The sequence below is a fragment of the Oncorhynchus kisutch genome, linkage group LG9 (assembly GCF_002021735.2).
Source record: "Oncorhynchus kisutch isolate 150728-3 linkage group LG9, Okis_V2, whole genome shotgun sequence".
Lineage (NCBI taxonomy): Eukaryota > Metazoa > Chordata > Actinopteri > Salmoniformes > Salmonidae > Oncorhynchus > Oncorhynchus kisutch.
In genome coordinates this window covers 21,847,856-21,873,451 of record NC_034182.2, presented here as the reverse complement: position 1 = coordinate 21,873,451, position 25,596 = coordinate 21,847,856, and the positions used below count along the sequence as shown (strand labels likewise).

Sequence of the window (25,596 nt, the reverse complement as noted above, 5' to 3'; positions counted from 1 at the left end):
CTGGGTCTGTGAGTATCCATAGCAACGGCTCTGCTTGGGCTGCGCTGCTCAATGTCGAGACATGAGAGAGCAGTTAGCTAGCTACTTTTCATCACTTTAAACTCCAACAACTCAAGGAGCATTATTATTTTTTGTGAAAAAAATCTCTCCTGTCTAACCCGATGTAGGCCCCATCGGGCTCGGATAGCAGAGCTCTAGTTCAAATACGAATGTTAGCCAGCTGAGCTAAAACCTTTTAGCTTGGGGAGCAAAAAGGCTTTGGGAGCTAACAAGTCAGCAGGTCTCAGACAAGGCTACTACTTATCAAGCATGCATGGTTACTTGAGCTGAGAATATCAAATGAGTTTTTGATTCACTGAAATAATAATCCATAATGCAATTCAAGTATATGTATTAGTAGAAATATTTTATTTATTTTACAAACCCTTTATTCAGTCATTATTTTACAAAATGTGCACAATTTATTACATTTATATATTACCACATTATTATATGTGTGGTAAGTATATACGTGGACTCATTGCATAATTTGGCAATCAAAATAAGCTCTATTTCACAAATATCACATTACATGAATTTATAGTTACATTAATTATACAAAACAGATAACCTTATGTAGTGTTAGATACATAATCATTTCAAGAAGCTGGCATCAAATCTATTGAAACGTGTTAACAAATGTACTTGAACATAATCTCTTCTCTTTAGAGTGCTTCCCATCATAGGCACTGATTCCAACAATTACCACAAACATAGTTGATTATCATTCTTTACCGTATTCAGAGGAAGACAGTGGTTTATAATTGCATTGCCTCTACACTCTTAAAAAGGCCCAATATGTCATTAATTTCATATCTGATAATACAAAGTTCATATTTCAAAGTCAGGAGAAGGAGATCCATCTAATCTGAAGGCTTCTTCTTGTTGTCTTCTGGGCTGATGAAACTGGGTGGTGTAACTGGGGAACAGAGGACTCTAGAACCGTGATCTACAAACCTACAGTTTGGGTCGGAGGGAACCCACCACAGGCTTGTCTGAGGTGAACTCTGCCCACCAGGACGGGCGCTCTAGAACCTTGTTCCCCTGCATCACCGTGGACCACAGGTTCTTATAGAGCTGGAACACAGGAAAACAGCACCATCAAGAATTGATAGGACGAAGTGTTTTGTGTGACTATGTCAACATTTCAAACTGTTTGGATTGATGATTTGTTCTTTTTTAGTAACATGCTGGAATCCTAGTGGCGGTTTGCTGTGTGTAATTGGGGCAAGTAACTTGAAGAACTGTTGGCATTACAAGCAAAATTATAAAGGTCAAAATCAACTAATCTTAAATCATAATTGCTTACAATAATATTATTTGGACCTTTATTTAACTAGTATGTATGTGCAAAGAATGTCTTTCAAAGGGAAGTGACGAAAAATGCCAAAGCCTATTGCTAATCCCCTCGCGTCGAACCAATATTGTTCACTAACAAACCGGACATACTTAATGTCACAACAACCACCTTTCACATACAGAAACAGTACAAAGCATTATGTTTATAGCTGTGTTAAACAAGGTTTGTTATGTTGTCCCACTCCTCTTCAATGGCTGTGCAAAGTTGCTGGATATTGGCGGGAACTGGAATACGCTGTAGTACACGTCGATCCAGAGCAACCCAAACATGCTCAATGGGTGACATGTCTGGTGAGTATGCAGGCCATGGAAGAACTGGGACATTTTCAGTTTCAAGGAATTGTGTACAGATCCTTGTGACATGGGGCTGTGCATTATCATGCTGAAACATGAGGTGATGGTGGCAGATGAATGGCACAACGATGGGCCTCAGGATCTCGTCATGGTATCTCTGTGCATTCAAATTGCCAAAGATAAAATACAATTGTGTTTGTTGTCCGTAGCTTATGCATGCACATACCACAACTCCACCGGCACTCTGTTCACAAAGTTGATATCAGTAAACTGCTCACCCACACAACACAATATACACGTGGTCTGTGGTTGTGAGGCCGGTTGGACATACTGCCAAATTATCTAAAACTACGTTGGAGGCGGCTTACTGTAGAGAAATTTACATTAAATTATTTGGAAACAGCTCTGGTGGACATTCCTGCAGTCCGCATGCCAATTGCACGCTCCCTCAAAACTTGAGACATCTGTGGCATTTTGTTGTGTGACAATACTGCACATTTTAGAGTTGCCTTTTATTGTCCCCATCACAAGGCACACCTGTGTAATGATCATCCAGTTCAAACAGCATCTTGATATGCCACACCCTTCAGGTAGATAGATTATCTTGGCAAAGGAGAAATACTCCCTAACAGGGATGTAAACAAATTTGTGCACACAAATTGAGAGAAATAAGCTTTTTGTGCATATGGAACATTTCGTGGATTATTTTTCAGCCCATGAAACATGGGACAAACACTTTACATGTTGCTTTTACATTTATGTTTTGTGTTTTCAACACAGGAGTGAGAAGAAGCATTAAGTCTTATCTGATCTCTATGATTTACTGACCTCAACAGGGGGTTAGAGACAGACCACACTAATGATTACAATGTTATGTTAATAATTTATATTGTTATAAGGCCTTTATGACAAGTCAAGTATCCAGACACTAATATTGTATGTGCTCAGGGTATTGTCATCACAAAGCATTATGGTCCACCCCTATCTTCTAGCTATAGATATACATATAGTACTGTATATCATTGTATATTCCCCTCAATGCTTCCAACCCCATTCTATAAGAATGTCTAGGAAGTTCTAGAAATCCCCTGTGCTTCTGGGCTCAATCTCCAGCACTGTGTTTCCCTGGCAACACCTCAGGCAGGGTGTTGATTGGACAATGCATGACTTATGTCATTTTAAATGGTCCAGTCACTCACACAATGTTTGCAGGGTGATGGCACCCTATTCCCTCTATAGTGCACTGGGCCCTGGAAAAATATTGCACTATAAAGAGAGAATAGAGTTCCATTTGTGACACAGGCACGAAATCGCTGACCTCACCGGTATAGTATTAGTTAGTACTTCTTGGCCCACACTTGATATGGGTCTGGGTGGGTGTTGTCATGGTGATCTACCTCGCTCCACATTTGTTATGAGTCTCTGGATCGTGTTAAGCTAAATGTCAATGTAATTTAAAAAAATAATGTGTTTCTATCTAATATACAGTCAACCAAATACACTACATCAGTGGTTCCCAATCTTTTTATAGTCCAGTACCCCTTCAAACATTCAACCACCAGCTGCGTACGCCCTATAGCACCAGGGTCAGCGCACTCTCAAATGTTTTTCTTTTCTTCCATCATTGTAAGCCTGCCACACACACTATACAACACATTTATTAAACATAAGAATGAGTGTGGGTTGTCACAATTGGCTCGTGGGAAGTGACAAAGAGCTCTTATAGGAGCTCTTATAGAGCTCTTTATTTATTTAGCCATCTTACATATAAAACCTTATTTGTTTGTCAAAAATGGTGACCAACTCACCACAGGTTAATGAGAAGGGTGTGCTTGAAAGGATGCACATAACTCTGCAATGTTGGGTTGTATTGGAGAGTCTCAGTCTTAAAGCATTTTCCACACAGTCTGTGCCTGTATTTAGTTTTCATGCTAGTGAGGGCCGAGAGTGCACTCTCACATAGGTACGTGGTTGCAAAGGGCGTCAGTGTCTTAACAGCGTGATTTGCCAAGGCAAGAAACTGAGTGCAGCCCTATCCAGAAATCAGGCAGTGGCTTCTGATTAAATAACATTTTCTCAGAAACGCTTGTTGCAATTTTGATGAGGCTCTCTTGTTCAGATATCGGTATGTGGACTGGAGACAGGGCATAACGAATCCAATTGTTCATGTCGTCCGTTTAGGGAAAGTACCTGTGTAATTGCTCACTCAGGTGCTTCGCTGTATCACAAAATCAAATCAAATCAAATGTTATTTGTCACATAAACATGGTTAGCAGATGTTAATGCGAGTGTAGCGAAATGCTTGTGGTTCTAGTTCCGACAATGCAGTAATAACCAACAAGTAATCTAACTAACAATTCCAAAACTACTGTCTTATACACACAAGTGTAAGGGGATAAAGAACATGTACACAAAGATATATGAATGAGTGATGGTACAGAGCAGCATAGGCAAGATGCAGTAGATGGTATCGAGTACAGTATATACATATGAGATGAGTATGTAAACAAAGTGGCATAGTTAAAGTGGCTAGTGATACATGTATTACATAAAGATGCAGTAGATGATATAGAGTACAGTATATACGTATACATATGAGATGAATAATGTAGGGTATGTAAACATTATATTAGGTAGCATTGTTTAAAGTGGCTAGTGATATATTTTTACATCATTTCCCATCAATTCCCATTATTAAAGTGGCTGGATTTGAGTCAGTGTGTTGGCAGCAGCCACTCAATGTTAGTGGTGGCTGTTTAACAGTCTGATGGCCTTGAGATAGAAGCTGTTTTTCAGTCTCTCGGTCCCAGCTTTGATGCACCTGTACTGACCTCGCCTTCTGGATGATAGCGGGGTGAACAGGCAGTGGCTCGGGTGGTTGTTGTCCTTGATGATCTTTATGGCCTTCCTGTAACATCGGGTGGTGTAGGAGTCCTGGAGGGCAGGTAGTTTGCCCCCGGTGATGCGTTGTGCAGACCGCACCACCCTCTGGAAAGCCCAGCGGTTGTGTGCGGTGCAGTTGCCGTACCAGGCGGTGATACAGCCCGAAAGGGTGCTCTCAATTGTGCACCTGTAAAGGTTAGTGACGGTTTTCGGTGACAAGTCAAAATTTTTTCAGCCTCCTGAGGTTGAAGAGGCGCTGTTGCTGGATGAGTCAACAGAACCTCTCGGTGGATGCTGCAGTGTACCAAGCGGCGTAGGGAGCAACTAATTGCATGCGCGTTACCACTCCACTATGTCTCCCTGTCGTGGCTTTTGCTCCATCAGTACAGACACCAACATCTTGACCACCAAAGTCCATTTGATATCACAAAGCTGTCCAGTACTTTAAAAATATCCTCTCATGTTGTCCTGGTTTCCAGAAGAGGATGTCTTCCTTAATTGACCCTCCATAAAAGTAAAGGACATATACCAGCTGTGCAAGGCACGCCATGTCTGTTGACTCATCCAGCTGTAACGCATATAATTCACTGGCTTGTATTTGAAGCAGTAATTATTTCAAAACATCTCCTGCCATGTCACTGATGCGTTGTGAAACAGTGTTGTTTGATGAGGACATTGTCTGTACAGCTTTTTTGGCCTTTTCCCCCAGCACTGTCCCAGCCATATCTGCGGCAGCAGGAAGAATGAAGTCCTCCACAATAGTATGGGGCCTGCCTGTCCTAGCCACTCGGTAGCTAACCATACGCTTCTAGACGCTTCTTATTAATGGTATCTGTTGCTTTTATATTTGTTGTCATGTTTAGTTTCTAAACGTCTGTGTGAAGGTTTCCCGCGAGAAAGTAATGGTTAACGTGATTGGATGTTAATTATTTGACAAGGCTACCTGTATTTGACATTGTGCTGTAATTTCGCTGAACACTAGATGGTTTCATTTTATTTTTGGCAGTGAAACGAGGCTACACAGGGCGAGAGAAAAAAACCTCACCCAAGTGTTTAGCCCCATTGGAAAATATAAAATGTACGGTTTAAAAATGTGAATAAAAATAAATAAGTGAATCACATTTTTATTTGGCGTACCCTCGACGGCATTGCGTACATCACCAAAAGTATGTGGACACTTGCTCATTTCAAAATCATGGGCATTATTATGGAGTTGGTCCCCCCTTGCTGCTATAACAGCCTCCATTCATCAGGGAATGTTTTCCACTAGATGTTGGAACATTGCTGCAGGAACTTGCTTCCACTCAGCCACAAGAGCAGTGCGGTCGGGCACTGATGTTGGGCGATTAGGCTTGGCTCGCAGTCGGCATTCCAATTAATCCCAAAGGTGTTCGATGGGTTTGAGTTCAGGGCTCTGTGCAGGCCAGTCAAGTTCTTCCACACCGATCTCAACAAACCATTTCTGTATGGACCTCACTTTGTGGACGAGGGCATTGTCATGCTGAAGCAGGAAAGGGCCTTCTCCAAACTGTTGCCACAAAGTTGGAAGCACAGAATCGTCTAGAAGGTCATTGTATGTTGTCGCGTTTAGATTTCCTTTCACTGAAACTAAGGGGCCTAGCCCGAACCATGAAAAATAGCCTCAGACCATTATTCCTCCTCCACGAAACTTTAACAGTTGGAACTATGGATTGGGGCAGGTAGCATTCTCTTGGCATCATCCAAACCCAGATTCTTCCTTCGGACTGCCAGATGGTGAAGCGTGATTCGTCACTCCAGAGAACGCAATTCCACTATCCAGAATCCAATGGCGGTGAGCTTTACACCACTCCAGCCGATGCTTGGCATTGCACATGGTGATCTTAGGCCTGCTTGACCATGGAAGCTCCAGACGAAAAGTTATTGTGCCGACGTTGCTTCCAGAGGCAGTTTGGAACTTGGTACTGAGTGTTGCAACCGAGGACAGATGATTTTAACGCGCTGCGCGTTTGAGCACTCGCCGGTCCCGTTCTGTGAGCTTGTGTGGCTTACCACTTCGCGGCTGAGCCATTGTTGCTCCTAGCCATTTCCACTTCACAGTAACAGCACTTGCAGTTGACTGGAGCAGCTCTAGAAGGGCAGAAATTTTACAAACTGACTTGTTGGAAAAGTGGCATCCTATGACAGTGCCATGTTGAAAGTCACTGAGCTCTTCAGTAAGGACATTCTACTGCCAATGTTTCTCTATGGAGATTGCATGGCTGGGTGCTCGAATTTATACACCTGTCAGAAACGGGTGTGGCTGAAATAGCCAAATCCACTAATCTGAAGGGGTGTCCACACACTTTGCGTATATAAAGCTATATATAAAGCTAAATGTCAAAAATCTAAATGTTTCTTATACAGCACACAGCCAGGGAGCAGAGAGGGTCAGACTCACACCATTGCGTGAGGTTGGAAGGAAATGCCATTGCTTCAACGACACCATAAAACAACCCTAATTCGGTTAAACGTCTGCTCTGAAACTTGCACCTGTGAACATGCATTAATAGCAACATCAACAACATTTTATAGCAATGCTACTAGCAAAAGCAGGTAAGACAAACACTATTCTTGCTACTACCAGTACTACTACTACTACTACTACTACCACCAGCACTACTACCACAGAACTCAATCTCATGCTTCTGTGACTGTTCTGTCGTTCTACTATTAGTGTCACTATTAAATAACAATGATGATAAATATATTGATTAATGATCTATTTAGATTTGCTTACAATTGTACAGATTTATTCTACTACTCAGCTCAGCTAGGAAGGCATGTTTATCCCACTCTCTCCAGGTCCAGTATTGTGTGTGTGTGTGTGTGTGTACACTGTCTGCCAACGAAAGCAGCTGTGAGTCTACACAGAGTGAAAACAAAGCATCCATTTTCTGAGCCCAGAAAGACAAGGGGAGCATTTGAAAGCCAGACTCCTAACAAAACAGATGACACACACAGTTAAAGGTCATACACACACACTGCGACATCGTGCCTCCTTAGTAATGCATTATCCTGGCGGACACACCCACACACACACACACCGTCCCTCCCCAACCTCACTCCTGGCTGACACACTTGGGCCTGTATGTTTATAGGTTTGGGTCAGTGTTTACTGGAAGATGACAGCAGCCTCTGGAACTCTCCTCTTGCTCTATTCCAGTAAAAAAAGTGTTCCATCCTTTAAGAGTAGGTTAATAGCAGAACACTCTGTAGACCTTTAGTTGTTTGGACCATTGTGATGGTCTATGTGGAAACTCAGTGTCTCAAACATTGTTGTTGTGTCTCCACAGACTCTTCAAACACAAGAGCACTGTCTGAGTGCATGGATGAATAGGTTACTAGCATTACTCAAACAGACATGATTTAATCAATGGATGAGTATTAAGCCTAGTGTTATTCGTTATCCAAACAGCCATTAAACTAGGGTAAATGAGTAAGACCAGACAAGTGTGTGTGTGTGTGTGTAATGCTTTGTTCCTGCAAGTTAAGCAGCTATAGGTCCACAATCTCATTCGGCTGCTCTGTTTCTATTCTAACCTTTCATATTTCCATTTTTGTTTCTGTATAGTGAGTTGTGACGGTGTCTAAAATGTACTTTAAAATGCACCGGATCAGGATTAGATATGACTCTGGCGCTGACACATTTCACACGTCGTTCTTGTCTTACCTCCCCGTCCGCATTGCCAATGGGTGAGTTGAGGATGAAGTCAGGAGGGGCAACGGCGTCCACCAAAGCTATGGCCTCATCCTTCAGCTGTTAGAGGGAGAGAAGGAGAGAGGGACTAATGGGAAGAATGGAGGGAGAGACAGAAAGAGTATACACACAGACAAACACAGTGATGGTTCTCTAAAGAGAGCACACTGCAAGCCAATAAACACCTATGAGGTCATCCCCCTCAGTCCTCCAAACATATGAATAAAATCATCACTTTAACTCAAGACCACATGACATTTAATGGGTTATTTAGGCCAATCTCATTTGTTTATGCATGTTAGGCTTGGGCAATGTTCTGTTTATACCGTAAACACTGGGGTATTTCTAGATACCAACAGTATGATTTTGAATACCGTTTAAATTAAAATAGATTTTTAACTGTATTAAACATACATGCCCAAGTGTATACCTAGGTATGTTACAGAAAAGGTATGAAAATCTGGATACCGCCCAACCCTAGTTTATATGAGAACTGACCTGAGAGCAGAGGGTGAGGATGGCCTGCTGGATCCAATCAGCTGGCTCCCAACCAGAGAAATAACCCCCTGGAGGAACACAACAACAACACACAGAATATAATACATAATCAGGCGTGCTTAACTCTCACAAGGATACAGTCTTTGGGAGATGTTGACTTTGGGAGATGTATGAATCAAGTGTCTCCAGGTAGGAGTGTTGATCTAGGATCAGGCCTACCTGGTCCATGTTATCTTATTCATTATTATGCAAAAGGTTAAACTGATCCTAGATCAGACCCTATATGAATATGGGGAAGTCAAACTTGAATGAGAAAGACGGCCAGCACTCAAATGAACCTGACCCTGGTACAGCGTGGCCATGTGGTTGCTGAGGGTCCACAGGCTGTAGAGGGCACAGAGCTGTTTAAGAACTGGTCTGAGACCAGCCGGTGTGTCCTCATCATGGGTCTGGTCATGGAACCTCTGCACCACGGTGTGCTCTATGTACACGATGGACAAGGAACGGCAGTAGAACACCTGGATATGCACAGACACACACGTACGCAAAAACAGAGAGCGCAATGTTTGGAAATGTAAAAAGCTACTTGTACTAACACTGTAGGAATGACAAAAAGTGACAAGTTATACTAGTTAAACGTACGTACGCATAGAGAGAGAGAGCAAGAGAAAAAAAACAGTGTTAATAGATTCCAATTTCCAAACACTGCAGGTTTGAGAGTGAACCAAACGCACACAAACCCCAATCCACTACCCCCCCTCGAGTTATCATAACCCCCATTCTCAGTCCTGGTATTAAATTGTGTATCTGTGCCTCTCCCCCTGTTTGGCCTTGACTGGGCGATGCCCACCCTTCCTGTTCCATGTCGGCAGAGAGAACACAGATCCTCTCCCACGCCTCTGAACTCCTCTACCGCTCTGCCAAGGTCGCTGTGTTCCCCGCCTAGTCCCCTGGTCTGGGTACGAGAGAACTCTGGATCTGCCTCCTCTCTGCATGTCATTTCACAGACCTGGGTTCAAATAGTATTTGCTTAATTTCCAATACTTTTAGCTGAGCTTGATGAGCATGATTGAGCTTGCCTGCGCAGCAGAACCAAAGGAACTGACGGAAAAGTCCCAAAAGTGCAAACTCCAACCCATCTGGCACTCTCAAACCAGGCTCAAGCAAAGGCTCAACTATTGGAACCCAGGTGTGGGTATGAGATCTCTATCTGGCTGTACCTCCTCTGTGGACTCTCTGGCTGTACGCCCCCCCCCCCCCCCCCCTCCTTCCATTAGGTCAGTCAGTCCATATGTCCCTCTATTGCAATGGGTGGAGTAATCATCAGTAATGGACAAATATTTTAGAAAAATACTAAAAACACTGACACTTAATAGAGCGAATATGAAAACAAACTTCCTTTGGTCATAATGTGGCACCATAGTGGAGTTCAAACTTGTTTTGGTCATACACTTATTGAGAATTTCTTTGAAGTGCGCAATGGTTCTATTGTAACACTATTTCTACTCCAATAACCTTTTTCTTGGAGAGGGTTCTTCGCTGTCTGAATGGTTGCAACGGACCCTTTTTCTAGCCGCAGTGGGTTCGGTTCCTATGGGGGGGTTTTCATTGCAGGCAATCATGAATTAGCCTACCCTATTGGTATGAAGTAGTCTTATCAGACATTAACCATGCAATAACTGGAGCCAGCCAGCAACATATGAAATATGTCAAAACACATTCTGATAGATCTGATTAAACGCATTTGTTATTAGGCAAGTGTGAGTTGACACTATAGCCGTCTTTAGCTAATCCTTGTCCTAAGCCAACCGGATACAGGGTTCGGGTTAGGACAACACCACAGCAATACACGCTGAGCCAACTGGCCTAGGGAAGCTGCCAAAGCAAACGCTCACTCTTCACACACTAGAGCTGGGCAATATGGACAAAAATCCATATCAAGATAAATTGACTGAATTATCACGATAACAATACATTTAAAGATTTCAATTTGCAGCTGTTTATTTTTTTTGTATTACCCTTACAACTATTTTTCATTTTGTAGCTAACAATTGTCACAATAACAAACAAAAAAAAAAATCGCCCATATTAGCAAGCTTACTTAATTTCAAACTTCACATTTCTCTAGTAGGGCCCTATAGGCTATTTTATAGTAATTAACAATAACATCAAAATGTCCATGATAAGTGGTTGGTGTCGATAATTGTTGGTTTATTGTCCCAGCTCTAAAGAGCACACGTACGCGCATCCTTTAAAGAAGAGAGAAGATAAGAGACAGAGAAGAGACATGATAAGACAGAAAATACTCTGGTCTTCTTTCTTTCTTTCTCTCCTTCTCCCTCCTCGCTCTCTCGGAGTGTCAGTGGTAACAGATGTCTTCCTGACTCCAGCACATTCCTAATGTTGGTTCCATAAGAAACTCCAGCAGTCTCATCAGTGTTCTGTTCCATCAATCACATCTACTTTAAACTTCCTCTCCTACAGTCACACCTGGAGTATCAAAGACTTTCCAGAGGAGAAAAAGGACTGCACTCTGTCATCTTTTTGGGATAGTTTCCCAAATTGAAAACCGGTGTGCATGAAACCCAATTTCCGTGTATATTTCCCATTGACATGCGCGCGTGATTGAAAACCTTTTGGGCCTATAAACTGATACGGAATACAGCTCAACTGACATTGCATTGTACGAAACAAGCACATGCACACGCAAAAGACCCTCGATTCGTAATGACACGTGCTCAATGGAAGGCTAAACCTGTCAAACTCCGTAAGGATGCATGCTCAACCCAAGATGTGTTTATATTTACATAATTTCACACTACCGTAGCTGCATCTTTACAGTCTTAACATTGCTCGAAACCATCTGTTTTGTGTTATTATATCATAGAACCATTAGATAATTCAGAGTGCAGTGCTGTGGGGTCATGTTGTGATGGGGTGTGTTCTTCTCGGACATCCTGTATTGTGACTGCAACAGTATCTACTGGAACGTGGGAGCCTTGCCTTCATAGACTATGTGGGGAGGAGAGAGTTGATGGAGCTGAAATATATTCACCATGCCGTCACGTTAAATATTATAAAGCACTAAAAATACCCAAATGATCAGGAGAGATCATTGGACTAAGCCTTATTATAGTTGATACGTGACTGTATAATGTCAAGAACCAGGTTTCCATCCAACGCTTTTATGCAAGTGGAGTACATTTCAAGACAGGTTGATGGAAATAGCAAATTTGTCTGTAAACTTTCCAAATGTTGGCAAAACAATACGCTAGACAGGGTGGGATCTTTTTGTGTATGTACAATTATTTATGCGAGAAATGGTGGTGGAAATGGCTTTATGTGCAAATATTGATATAATAACCATCATATCGAAATTTGGGGTCACGCGATTACACATTGTGTGGTCGTCCCACTACGACTCGAGAAAGAATGCAGTTTATAAGGCTACAGATGAAATAAGTTACGATGATCTTCAAAGGGTGGTGAAATTGCACGGTGATGAGCTTGACGCTCCTTTCCAATAAATATTGAGGGTCTTATTCTGGTGAAGTCTCATCATGTAGGCTAGCCAACCCGCACTGTATCTGCAAGCTGTTAGCTAGAGCGGGGGTTTTCAAACTTTTCTTGCCCAGGGACCCCCCCCCCACCCAGGCACTCCGGCGACCAAAAATGTTGCCGTTATAAAGGTAATTTTTTACAATAAAAAAATATCTATATGTATTGAGCTGAGATAAAATGTTGCAGTTTTGGAGCTAATTTCCAGCAATTCTACACAGTTTGGCATAGAGTTGAGAGACAATTTATTTGTTTTTAAAGGTAATTTCCTGCAATTCAATGAATTTTTCCATGGCTAATGCTGTATTCCTCTGCTCAAACATTATAACAAAATCAATGGCCATGTGGCCTGAATGCCTGGTTTTGGGAATTTTCAATTCTTCCTGACTAACTTTTATTTGATTGTTAGTTCTCTCTCTCACACACACACACACACACACACACACACACACACACACACACACCTTTATTTAACCAGGTAGGCGAGTTGAGAACAAGTTCTCATTTACAACTGTGACCTGGCCAAGATATAGCAAAGCAGTACAACACAAACAACAACACAGAGTTGGAATAAACTAAATGTACAGTCAATAACACAATAGAAAAAAATCTATATACAGTGTCTGCAAATGAGGTAAGATTAGGGTTAGGCCGTAGTGGCGAAGTAATTACAATTTAGCAATTAAACACTGGAGTGATGGATGAGGTAGTTGGGTGGGCTAATTACAGATGGGCTATGTACAGGTGAAATGATCTGTAAGCTACTCTGACAGCTGATGCTTAAAGTTAGTGAGGGAGATATGAGTCTCCAGCTTCAGTGATTTTTGCAATTCGTTCCAGTCATTGGCAGCAGAGAACTGGAAGGAAAGGCGGCCAAAGGAGGAGTTGGCTTTGGGGGTGACCAGTGAAATATACCTGCTGGAGTGCGTGCTACGGGTGGGTGCTGCTATGGTGACCAGTGAGCTGAGATAAGGCAGGGCTTTACCTAGCAAAGACCTATAGATGACCTGGAGCCAGTGGGTTTGGCGACGAATGAAGCGAGGGCCAGCCAACGAGAGCATACAGGTCACAGTGGTGGGTAGTATATGGGGCTTTGGTGACAAATCAGACGGCACTGTGATAGACTGCATCCAATTTGTTGAGTAGAGTGTTGGAGGCTATTTTGTAGATGACGTCGCCGAAGTCGAGGATCGGTAGGGATTGTCCGTTTTACGAGGGTATGTTTGGCAGCATGAGTGAAGGATGCTTTGTTGCAAAATAGGAAGCCGATTCTAGATTTAATTTGGGAATGGAGATGCTTAATGTGAGTCTGGAAGGAGAGTTTACAGTCTAACCAGACACCTAAGTATTTGTAGTTGTCCACATATTCTAAATCAGAACCGTCCAGAGTAGTGATGCTAGACGGGCGGATCAGAGAATCACCAGCAGCAAGAGCGACATCATTGATGTATACAGAGAAAAGAGTCTGAGAATTGAACCCTGTAGCACCCCCATCGAGACTGCCAGAGGTCCGGACAACAGGCCCTCCGATTTGACACACTGAACTCTGTCTGAGAAGTAGTTGGTGAACCAGGCGAGGCGGTCATAAATATATATATTAGTTCAATATATTTTCTGCATATGTTCTGTTTTTTTGTCATTTAAGTTGACAAACTGTTTTTCCATCCTAAAAATGACCACAGCGTGCCTAAGAATTTTCTATACAGAAAAAAACCTGTAATTAGCTCAGATTACTGTCATTTCCTCTATATTAAAGCGATAGTTCGATATTTTGGCATTGAAGTCCTTTATCTACTTCCCAGAGTCAGATGAACAGGAAAAGCTAGCATGCTGTTCCTGTAGACTTCCAGTCACTGCGCTATTGCTAGTTAGCATTGGCTCGTGAAACTACCTATAACTTCCTTCAAAACGGATGCAGAGACATAAAAATGGTATACACGATAGTATTCTGTTACAGCTAGCGATATTCATAAAATAATTTGTCCCCCAAAAATACTATAATAACTTTGCGGATCCCCTGCAGTACCGCCACAGACCCCTAGTGGGGTGTGGACTACAGTTTGAAAACCCCTGGCCTACAGGGCATGAGACAAGACCAAACTGGGCACATTTGCTATATATAGCATTAGTTTTTGTGACAAAACCATGGGTAGAGTTGAATGCAATGGAAACCCATTTAAAAAAATAATAATTGTATTCGGTACATGGGAATTTAACCGCAAAAGTTATTTTTATGTGCACTACGTCATGAGGCACAGCCTTTCATCCGCAACAAGTCAATTTGATGGAAACCTCTCTGGTGGGAAAATGCGCATATTGTTTTAGAATATTTACATGAAAATCTTTCGCCAATTGGATGGAAACCTAGCTAAAGACTGTTCTAGAAGAACTTGGTTGGTACACGTGCCTGTAGAGAAGCAGATAGCCCAGAACTACAGTATCTTATGAGGACCTTTCAGCTTCTGAAATGCAATGACATCAATGTAAAAACAGCTGTATAAATGTTAAAATAAAATCATGAAAGTGATGATGGAGATGAAAGTGGAGGACCAGTAGTTTAGTGTTTTATCTGACCTTACTCAGTCCCCTCCTGTTGTGTGTACTATTTACCTGGCTGTTGTTGCGGGCCTCAAAGTCAGCCTTGCCAGAAGCCTTTTCCTTAGCCACCCTCCTCTCGCTCTCTCTCAGTAGGAAACACACCAGCCATTTATACGCTGCCAACGGCACTGAGGTGGAAAGAGAGACAAGGAAATATGTTAGGCTTCAGATCATAAAAACACAGATGTCAACCGCTAATATTATTTATTCCGTTATTTTATTTACAATATTAAATCATGGAAGACATGAGTAAGCTTTCTAGTGTTAAAAACACAGATTTCATCAGGGAATATTTACAATATGAGCGTATTAAAAAGGAAACGAGTTTGACTTCAGAGATTATCAGGTAATATTTCAAATATGAACTTATGGAAGAGTATCAAGAAAGATTTCCAATGCATAGGGTATCAATTCAACTTTTTGTTCTCTATCATAATACACTTAATCTTCTAGCAAGTCATGGAACAGCTCTTGGACAACCCTGTCATAGTCTGTTAGAAATCAAAAAGTCAGATCACATAGAAGAAGTAGTGAGGGACTAACCTGAATCCTTCTGACCATGATAACACTGTTTTATTGGGCTAGCTTTATAAGGAGTGGGGGTTGAGCGAGTGCAGGTATGTGTGTGTGTGAGACAGTTGTTTTTACAGTTTCTAGGGCCAAGGAATGCAGAGGAGTGTGTAACATGATGATGAATAACAACAACCATATGATCCTGGAATGATTATTAGGAGGATATGAGAAGCTTTATGGTTGTAAGGCTTGGAGACGCAGGAACACACACACTAACCAGAGACATTGAGAACATTGAAGGGTCAGAGAAGGAAATAATTATAAACAGGAGAATATTGGGGATAGGGCTGTCCCAGAAAAAAATAACAAATCTTTGTCGACCAATCGATTAAACCTGTATTTTCCATATATTGACATAGCAGATGTGTTTTTAATCAAATCAACTATATTCACTGAGCTTGTCTGATGCTTTAAGCACACTGTTTGATTAAATAATTAAGACACACAAATGACTAGAGGGAGTCCGACCAGCAATTTGATTTGATCGTGCCTGCCGGGCTCAGACTTGCTGAGCTGTGTTTGTTTTTTTTGTTTTTTAAACAGACAGCAGTGACTGTGCTTAGCACCGGTTGCTCTCTCCTCCCTGCTGCAGCGACCACCACAGAATATCCACAGTGTTTATCGTGCTGTCCATGTTGCTGAAGCTGCAATATAATTCCAGCTATTTCGGACTGAAAAGTTATATTACCGAAACTAGGAAAAACATTCCCAATTGCTTCAATCCTTGCACTCTTTAGGTGACACATGTATGTATCGCATGCATGTGCCCAAAGACCTAGTCGCACGGGACTAGTAGTATTACTAGAGAACGTTGGTTATGTAATTGGGCCAGAATGTCCATTATTCCAGGACAATTCAGACGAGTTTTTTCTCCAAACTGTCCCCTCTAATTCTTAATTTTGTCCAATTAGATTGACTGTTATGACAGAAGCCTGGAGGTTTTTATTCTAGGTGTTGAAATACTGTTTCTTCCAGGTGATTGGGCCACACTGATAGCTCGAGTTGGAATTCCGAGTTGAATAAACGTTCAGAACGATTTACCAGTCGGATCTCTTTTGAACACCGCATTACATCGCCAGGCCAGACCGCCCTTTCCAGGGGGTTTATTTTTATTCAGCATATAAACTTCTCCTGTGTTTGCCCCCCATGTATTGATAAATCCCCCATCATAGTAATATTTCCTGCATCATATCCCCCCACGATAACTTCCCCCATTTCTACACCCCATGGACTTGAAACCCCCTCACAAATTAAATGAACCCCCACACAAACCCCCCTGAAATGGTTTCATCCCTGTTTAGTGTTCGCGCTACAGTTGGAATTTGGGTCGATTCTCGAGGAGGTGATAACATTTTATTTGCTTTGTAATTTGTCAAAAAACGGTAAACGACTTGTCAAGTCATGTGATCCGGTTCTTGTATACACTAACGCGTACATCGAAGAGTTGTAATATGCCGAAAATTGGCCAAACTAAGTTAATATTTCAGGCGCAGCCATCTTTGACTTTGTTTATTTGCGTCTTATAGTGAATGGCATTCTGGGATTAGGGAGTTTTTGCTCGTCTTACATAAACGAACATGCCTGACACCATAAAGAATTTAGCTGCTGTTAGATACGTGTCAACTAAGCTCTTTTCTAATCAATTTTACATTTCTCCCTAGTGCTCACCAGAGATGGGGTACATTGTAAACAGTCTAGCTGTTTGTTCACTAACTTGTGTTTTTTGTTATTTAGACAGGGTTTGTGGAATGAGTTTGGCTGTAGATGTATTCTGTGTGATGTTTGGATGATGAAGTTCACATTTATCTTTTACAATAAAAGGTGAAATTTAGGGATACAGTTATGAAGTCCTTTATTTACCATCAGTACAAAACATTGTTTAGATGCTTTTCAGACAATGCTGTTAAGACACATTTGTTGCGTCATACTTCTGTTGCTACTGTTCATCACAAATATAATTGCACTAGAATTTAAATTATTATTATAATTTTGTTTTAAATATATATGTTTTTGTATTTTCTTGTTAATAGCTGTGTTCCGTTTTGTATGATGTGACAATGTAAATTGTTGATTTGTATTTTGAATAATAAATGGGGAATAAAAATAAAAAAATGTAACGGTGTGCTGAAAGGACCATTCAACAAGGATCACAAATATGTGATCGTGTGTTAAAGGGTTCAAATATATATTTTCCAGAGCACCGACAGGCATATTTGGAAAGATGCGTATTTTCCTGATGTTGAAATCAGGCTCATTTTTTGGTTCTGAATGAAAGTTGAAAATAAGTCATTTATAGAAGTCTATGTTTGGACCAAATCAAGGCTGGTCTAGGCCGAATCAAGTCTGAACCAAACATAACGTCTACGATTGGTTCAGATTTGGTATGAACCAGACCAAAAACCATCGTCTTTGGTTGTGCAAATCAAGGCCAGTCCGGTACTGCACCGAAAAAAGACGTCGGTCCGTGATTACTAAGGTGTAGCCTACAGTGTTGATTGAAATACAATTTTAAGAATGCCCTTCTATGTGGTAAGCCTACCATTTGTAAAACACACACAAAAAAATTAATTGGCTCGTGCGTACTAGGGTGTAGCCTACCATGCCCATCCATGTGGTAGGCCCACCGTTTGTAAAACAGGCCATTGCATTGGCTTCCTGATTCCTGTGACATATCAATTTTGCTATTTAAACTTTGAATATCAGCTGGCCAACTTTATCAGGAGTTATCGTGAGACTATTTGCAATGTGTTTACACAGCTGGAAATGCTTAAGTATTTTATTTTTCACTATGATCATTTTGTCAATAAATCGGCGGACACAAACTTGAAACCAATGATCATGACAATGGGTTGAAACTCCTGGACAACAATTGTGATTGTCCATTCCATATTGTCCAGACTACTTTGACCGGTCTGTCCTGTTTTAGAATATGTTGCTTTGATAACATGACAGCTCATTTTGTATTTGATTGAGCGCCATTTATGTTAGGCTATTTGATCGGAGAAACCTGCATGATGTAAAAAGTGTCCGGTCTCATTACATTGTCACACATTTTATCTCCAGCCTGTAGGTTACAGAAAGGCCACATACGCTATCTGCTGCATGATTTATAGGAGTTGTTTTTTTTTTGGACTGAACATCGGTGGAGCGCTGCAGAGTTGTTTTTGTCGAACAGCACCCTGGAGAGATGCGCTGAGAATGGACTAGAAAAATATTTTTGGCCCCTGCCTTTCACAAAGTGGGCCCTGCTTATCAAAGGGCGACATCAGCGCTCACCTAAAAAGCCCATATGCCCCAGGATGAGAGAAATTGCCATTGGTTTTTTGGCAGAATTATGTGAGGTTTTGTGTGTTGTTGTTGGAGGTGCGTTTTGGTCAGTTTAGCTCAGAGAATGCCTTCCTAATTCATTTTCTGCCATAGGCGGCCGCCTAATCGTGCCTAAAGAATGGGCAGACCGTGCCTATAGCATACCATGATCACATCAATAAACTGGTTATAACAAACTCTGAACACCATAACACATGTGACAGCAAAATGGAGGACGTGACAAATACACTCGAAAGGGGGAATATTTACAGGTTGCTCAGGAGGTAAAAAATAAAGTCAGATGTGTGGAATAAATGTGACTAGTTATGGAAAATACTGGAGATCAAGAAAAATAAGATAAGGAGCAAGCGCTGTGTGCATATTGTGTGTGCCAAACGGGTGCTGTATAGATTACAATAGAATTTCTCTGACCATTTGGAACAATGTAAACAACACAAAACATAGTATAAGTATAAGCACACCAGAGAGTCTGTTGTAATGGTATTTTTTGTTAACCCTTATTACAGCAAAGGCTAAAAACAGTTGCATTCATTCTTGAATGAAATTTCCTGAAATGCAACGGTTTATTTATTGTTTAAGCCAATTATTCTAGGCTCACTTTATTTTAAAACTAAAATGCCAGACTGCATTTCAAAATCATGAGTGACTCCTGTGCTGTGTGATGACATGAACGAATTAATGATTGATTGATACAGTAGCCTATAGAAGTATTGAAATATAGGCCTATGTAAATTACGGTATGAAGACTAAACAGGATGTGCTCTAAGGCCTATAGCTCAATTGTGGGAATACAAGGCTGCTATACTAAGCCTACTAATGATAATGACATGACCTATTATTATAACGACGATCATAATAATTGTAATAATAATAATAATAATAATAATAATAATAATAATAATAATAGGGGAGATCAAGAAAAAGTGTTACTATTTGGAACAGTGTAAGCACTAAATAAATTCTAAAATACCAGAGGCTGTTATTATTATTTATTTTTTTAAAGGGTACAGACCTCATTACAGCAAAGCACAGGTTGAAAACAGCAGAATGTGTTAAAGGGTTTACTTGACATGTCGCTGCATGAGGTTTGGTGCTAACGGGATCACTAGACTAATGAACAAACACTCAAAAACAGGCTACAGAAACAGAATCTGCCTTATTTCTGTAGATGGATGATTAATAAAGCCAGGCACATTAAACAGTTAGGCTGTTGATTATAGACCTAATTAAGTTTCCTCTTTTGTCACTTTTCTCAGACAATAAGGCAAGGGCTGTTTTCACACCTCATTCTGCTTCTGCATTGTTCTCAACACCAATTTCTGGTTAACTTTGCTATTATGCCCATAACAACATGGTCTAGAAAAAGACGGCAATTCAACAGCGCAGTGTTTCAGAACCGTGGACAGCGACCACTACCCAAGGAGGGAGAAAGCATATTTGTTTTAAATATGATTTTTATTAGTGTTGCACCATTGTATATGGTTATATTACATAAGAACAATTTCAATGGCACGTCATAGATTGATGGACTGCCATCCCCACACCCTCCACAATGGATCAGTCCACTCAGCACGAATCAGACAGGTGTCATCTTGTACACCATATTACATTTTTCTTTGTCACTGCTCGACTACAGACATTTTGGTTAACCAACAGCCTACATGGGGTCAGCCCTAATTGGGGAGCTTTAGAGTTTAAGATTTAGTGTTCAGATGATGTTAGTTTACCGGAACCTTTATTTTTCAAGTTTAACATAATTCACTTTTGAAGGAGTAAAAATATCAAAAAGGTGAAAAATAAGAACAAAAGTTGGTCATCAACGTGATGAGAATGAGATACTCCTTTAGGGAGCACTGTGGTGGTGCCGTTGTCGGGCGACTGCATTCGAACGGCACATCCCATCATAACAGGACGAGATGACCATCTCTATAACAATGACAGTAAGTCACCAGCATGCGTTAACAACCAACTCAGTTCACACAGTGTTGGACGCAACTGAAGCACGTGTCTTGAACGTTACTCCACCTACTCCTTCTTATGAGACAGACGCATTTGCTTGGCCTTCACTGTGGCAACACAAACAGTACGATGGTGACAGACAGCGACCCGGTACACAAAATGGCCGCCTTTATTTTCCCCCTTTCTCGTTCCAATTCAGCCAATTAGCTGGCAGAGTAGACCTCGGTCGCTCGTAGACCAGCGGCACCCTCTGTGGTATATGTGAATAAATGGACCAGATGTTTTGCAGATGTGTGTGTTTGTGAATATATGTATATGTGTGCCATATGAGGAAAGAGGCTTTAACCAAGGTTCACATTATCTGTTCCCCCTCTTAGATTGAGGCTGTCTGGACGGCTTTTACCTCTGAAGGGCATTCATTCAGTCACACAGCAGCATGCAAAACACAGCTGAAGCCGGTGTGTGTGTGCACGTATCTGTGTTTGATTCAACATGTTCTATTTGCGTTGGTTTAGATTGCTTTTTTGAATTTAGATAATTTTGTTCCAGCCCTCTATAATTAAAAGGTATGGTTGAGCTATATTACAATAGAAAAGATGGGGATTTTGTGACGGCTTCAAACAGGCACTTCCAGGGGCAGCTTGCCCTGGCGGGGGAATGGGGGTCCTTCAGAGGGTCAGTATGGTTTCGCTTGCCTTCTACCAGATGTGACAACTGGAAAGTGGGCGTTATCTCTGGCATCATGACAAATAGCTTTCCAGTACAGCGCTTTCCAGTAGTATAACAACACTGGGCATGTTACATAACTGACTGGCCATGGGCAATTTCTGCACGGAGCAGAGTAGTGACTAGAGAGAGTTGTGTGTGTTGTAGCTGTAGAGACAAGTGTGTGTGTGTGTTGTTACCTGCAGAGTCCATGCACTCCTCCATCGACGTTGCCGTGAACCTGGTCTCCAGAATGCTGTCAAAGTCTTCCAGGAAGTTGACAGACTCTAGTGGAGACTCAATCCTCACTCCATCTACAACGAACAAATAATAGTTTAGAAGACATTTATAAGCAGCTTATGGCGACACAATCCTCACTCCATCTACAAAACCAGCACATAAAACAGTGAGACAAACAGTTAACATTACAATCTCATGCGTAAAATCAAAATATTTTAATGGCACACAAATAATGTGCCCAGTGTCTTTAGGATTTCACAGTTACTCTGAAACTGATATGTAATGATATACAAAGCAGTTCCATAATGGTTTATAAAGCATTTAGAAGCAGACCATGAAACAAAGTGTTCCTGGTGTTAATACTAACCTTGTTGTTTGGCGTGTAGTTGGCTGAGGAGGTAGTTGCTGGTCTGCTGCAGGAGCACGTTGTTGTCTCCCTCATATGTACAGTTAGGGTCGTTGTCATCCCTGATGCTCCCCAGACGATTCACTACAAGGGAGTCAACATTCAGCATCATTATTAGGAGACAGATTTGATGTGGATTAGGGTTAGGGTTGTGGTTGAGGCAAGGGTTGAATTGGGATGTGGACATGAAGTTAGGGTTGAGGCTGGGGTTAGGGTTGAACTAGGATGCGGACATGAAGTTAGGGTTGAGGCTGGGGTTAGGGTTGAACTAGGATGCGGACATGAAGTTAGGGTTGTGGTTGAGGCAAGGGTTGAATTGGGATGTGGACATGAAGTTAGGGTTGAGGCTGGGGTTAGGGTTGAACTAGGATGTGGACATGAAGTTAGGGTTGAGGCTGGGGTTAGGGTTGAACTAGGATGTGGACATGAAGTTAGGGTTGAGGCTGGGGTTAGGGTTGAACTAGGATGTGGACATGAAGTTAGGGTTGAGGCTGGGGTTAGGGTTGAACTAGGATGTGGACATGAAGTTAGGGTTGAGGCTGGGGTTAGGGTTGAACTAGGATGTGGACATGAAGTTAGGGTTGAGGCTGGGGTTAGGGTTGAACTAGGATGCGGACATGAAGTTAGGGTTGTGGTTGAGGCAAGGGTTGAATTGGGATGTGGACATGAAGTTAGGGTTGAGGCTGGGGTTAGGGTTGAACTAGGATGTGGACATGAAGTTAGGGTTGAGGCTGGGGTTAGGGTTGAACTAGGATGTGGACATGAAGATAGGGTTGAGGCTGGGGTTAGGGTTGAACTAGGATGTGGACATGAAGTTAGGGTTGAGGCTGGGGTTAGGGTTGAACTAGGATGTGGACATGAAGTTAGGGTTGAGGCTGGGGTTAGGGTTGAACTAGGATGTGGACATGAAGTTAGGGTTGAGGCTGGGGTTAGGGTTGAACTAGGATGTGGACATGAAGATAGGGTTGAGGCTGGGGTTAGGGTTGAACTAGGATGTGGACATGAAGTTAGGGTTGAGGCTGGGGTTAGGGTTGAACTAGGATGTGGACATGAAGATAGGGTTGTGGTTGGAGCTAGGGTTTTATTATTATTATGTGTGTGACTTACTGGCCAGGTATCCGTGTCCTCCGCAGGCCTCACGGCACTCTTGGATACCCCTCTGAGCCGTCCAGGACCCCAGGGGCTTACTGGAGCAGGAGATGGCATGGATCTCTCTGCCCAGCTCCGCCTAGTTAAAACACATACCGCACAGAACTAACTATGGGTGTGTGTGTCTTTTTCACTCACCCCTCTCTCGCCATCTCGGTCCCCCCCTCCATCCCTTCCTTACCTGTCTGTCGCTATTGTTCTTCATCATCATACCGATCTGAAACTCCACAAAGTTCCCGAAGATGGATTTAGAGAAGTAGTCCAGAGCGTACACGGCCGCCAGGTAAGGGATCAGACGCCATTGCTGCAACCAGACAAAGGGATACAGAGTCAGTTGCACAATTGAATACATTCAAACCGAAATGTGCCTTCCGCATTTAACCCAACACATCTGAATAAGAGAGGTGTGGAGTGCTGCCTTAATCAACGTCATTGGCGCCCGGGGAGCAGTTATTGTTGGGTGTTAATTGCTTTGCTCAAGAACGGCAGATTTTTCCACCTTGTTGACTGTAGGATTCGAACCAGCGACCTTTCCGTTACTGGCCCAATGCTCTTAACCACAAGGCTAACTGCCTACAACAGGGTACCTTTAAAAAACTAAATAACTTTCGATTTTCTGATTTATTAAGAAAGCTAAACGCATGTATTTTTAGTTGTTGAGTAAATCTTTCTAAAAAAAGTTATTTCTGGATATTTAGGCAAATTAGCTGGCTAACTCATTGATCCTGCTTTGTAGCATACCCCACTGGGGTCCACAGAAAACGTATTTAACCTTCAATGGAATGATTATTAGGGACACATATCCTCAGGAATGGGGGGAAACTATTGGCTTATACCTATGTCCACCAAACTAACCAACTGAAAGGTCCATAACTGTACATTACCTGGAGCTGGTACTCTATGACAGGAATCTCCTGGTCGTCTTTAGGTCCAAACTGGTGTCGGGTGGCAGAAAAACGGATAGCTACAGTCATGGCTAGCTTCAGGTTGACCACAGCCATTCTGGAGATGGAGACTCTGCCCCCCGACAGGGCACCCAGGGAAGCCCCGAAACGCTTGTTAGGGTCCTGGGGGCCAGAGAGAGGAGGGAGGGAGGGATTAACGTTGAGTTTTAGAATATTAACATTCAGTTTTTCTATAGTTTCATAGTTTATTTCTGGGAGCCCTTAAATAAACTTTGAAAAATAGGGCTTATGCAAGAGTGTAAAACTCTAAGTAAGTATTCACTTAAAATCTGATTCTGGAGGGAAATCCCACTCAAAGACTAAATCAAATGATTAACTCCCCTTACATTTCTCATGTGTACAGAAGCATTTTCCAACCCTTCCCTCACCCTTTCTTTCTCACACCTTCTTCCTTTCAGCTCATAATTACCAATTAAACCAGCAGTAAAAAGGTACCAATTTTGACCAGCATGCAGGGCCTTGCTGGGGATCCAATACGAACTCCTGTATTATACTTAAATGCTTATTCTATACTACTGAGCTGTTTACTTTAAGTTTGTATTCTTATCTTTTATTATGTGTTATTGTTGTTGCATTGTCGAGAAGGACCATGCAAGTAAGCATTCCGTTGAACAATGTGAACCATGCCTATCCCATACATATGACTAATAAAACTTGAAACTGCAACGAACCACAGAACAATTAAGGCCTACCTCCTCCCCGAGTCATTATTTGTTTCCTCAGACCAAGTTGTGTCCTCAGAAGCCTCCTCAGACCAAGTTGTGTCCTCAGAAGCCTCCTCAGACCAAGTTGTGTCCTCAGAAGCCTCCTCAGACCAAGTTGTGTCCTCAGAAGCCTCCTCAGACCAAGTTGTGTCCTCAGAAGCCTCCTCAGACCAAGTTGTGTCCTCAGAAGCCTCCCCAGACCAAGTTGTGTCCTCAGAAGCCTCCCCAGACCAAGTTGTGTCCTCAGAAGCCTCCCCAGACCAAGTTGTGTCCTCAGAAGCCTCCCCAGACCAAGTTGTGTCCTCAGAAGCCTCCCCAGACCAAGTTGTGTCCTCAGAAGCCTCCCCAGACCAAGTTGTGTCCTCAGAAGCCTCCCCAGACCAAGTTGTGTCCTCAGAAGCCTCCCCAGACCAAGTTGTGTCCTCAGAAGCCTCCCCAGACCAAGTTGTGTCCTCAGAAGCCTCCTTAGACCAAGTTGTGTCCTCAGAAGCCTCCTTAGACCAAGTTGTGTCCTCAGAAGCCTCCTTAGACCAAGTTGTGTCCTCAGAAGCCTCCTTAGACCAAGTTGTGTCCTCAGAAGCCTCCTTAGACCAAGTTATGTCCTCAGAAGCCTCCTCAGAC

The 25,596-nt window shown here is 42.1% G+C and overlaps 1 protein-coding gene across 4 annotated transcripts in view; it reads right to left on the bottom strand.

Annotated features, from left to right (window-relative positions):
- Positions 1-385: 385 nt before the first annotated feature.
- acox3 (acyl-CoA oxidase 3, pristanoyl) overlaps positions 386-25,596 on the bottom strand; it is a 30,646-nt gene continuing 5,435 nt past the window's right edge. For all 4 annotated transcript variants that reach the window (XM_020491257.2, XM_020491258.2, XM_031832113.1 and 1 more), the window contains exons 9-18: positions 24,191-24,373; positions 23,488-23,610; positions 23,265-23,385; positions 22,119-22,241; positions 21,712-21,825; positions 14,960-15,075; positions 9,135-9,309; positions 8,792-8,859; positions 8,267-8,353; positions 386-1,116 (exon numbers count right to left, since the gene is read on the bottom strand). In XM_020491257.2, the coding sequence (XP_020346846.1) occupies positions 997-1,116; positions 8,267-8,353; positions 8,792-8,859; positions 9,135-9,309; positions 14,960-15,075; positions 21,712-21,825; positions 22,119-22,241; positions 23,265-23,385; positions 23,488-23,610; positions 24,191-24,373 (1,230 nt within the window). In that variant the 3' untranslated portion in view covers positions 386-996. The remainder of the gene's footprint in view (positions 1,117-8,266; positions 8,354-8,791; positions 8,860-9,134; positions 9,310-14,959; positions 15,076-21,711; positions 21,826-22,118; positions 22,242-23,264; positions 23,386-23,487; positions 23,611-24,190; positions 24,374-25,596) is intronic.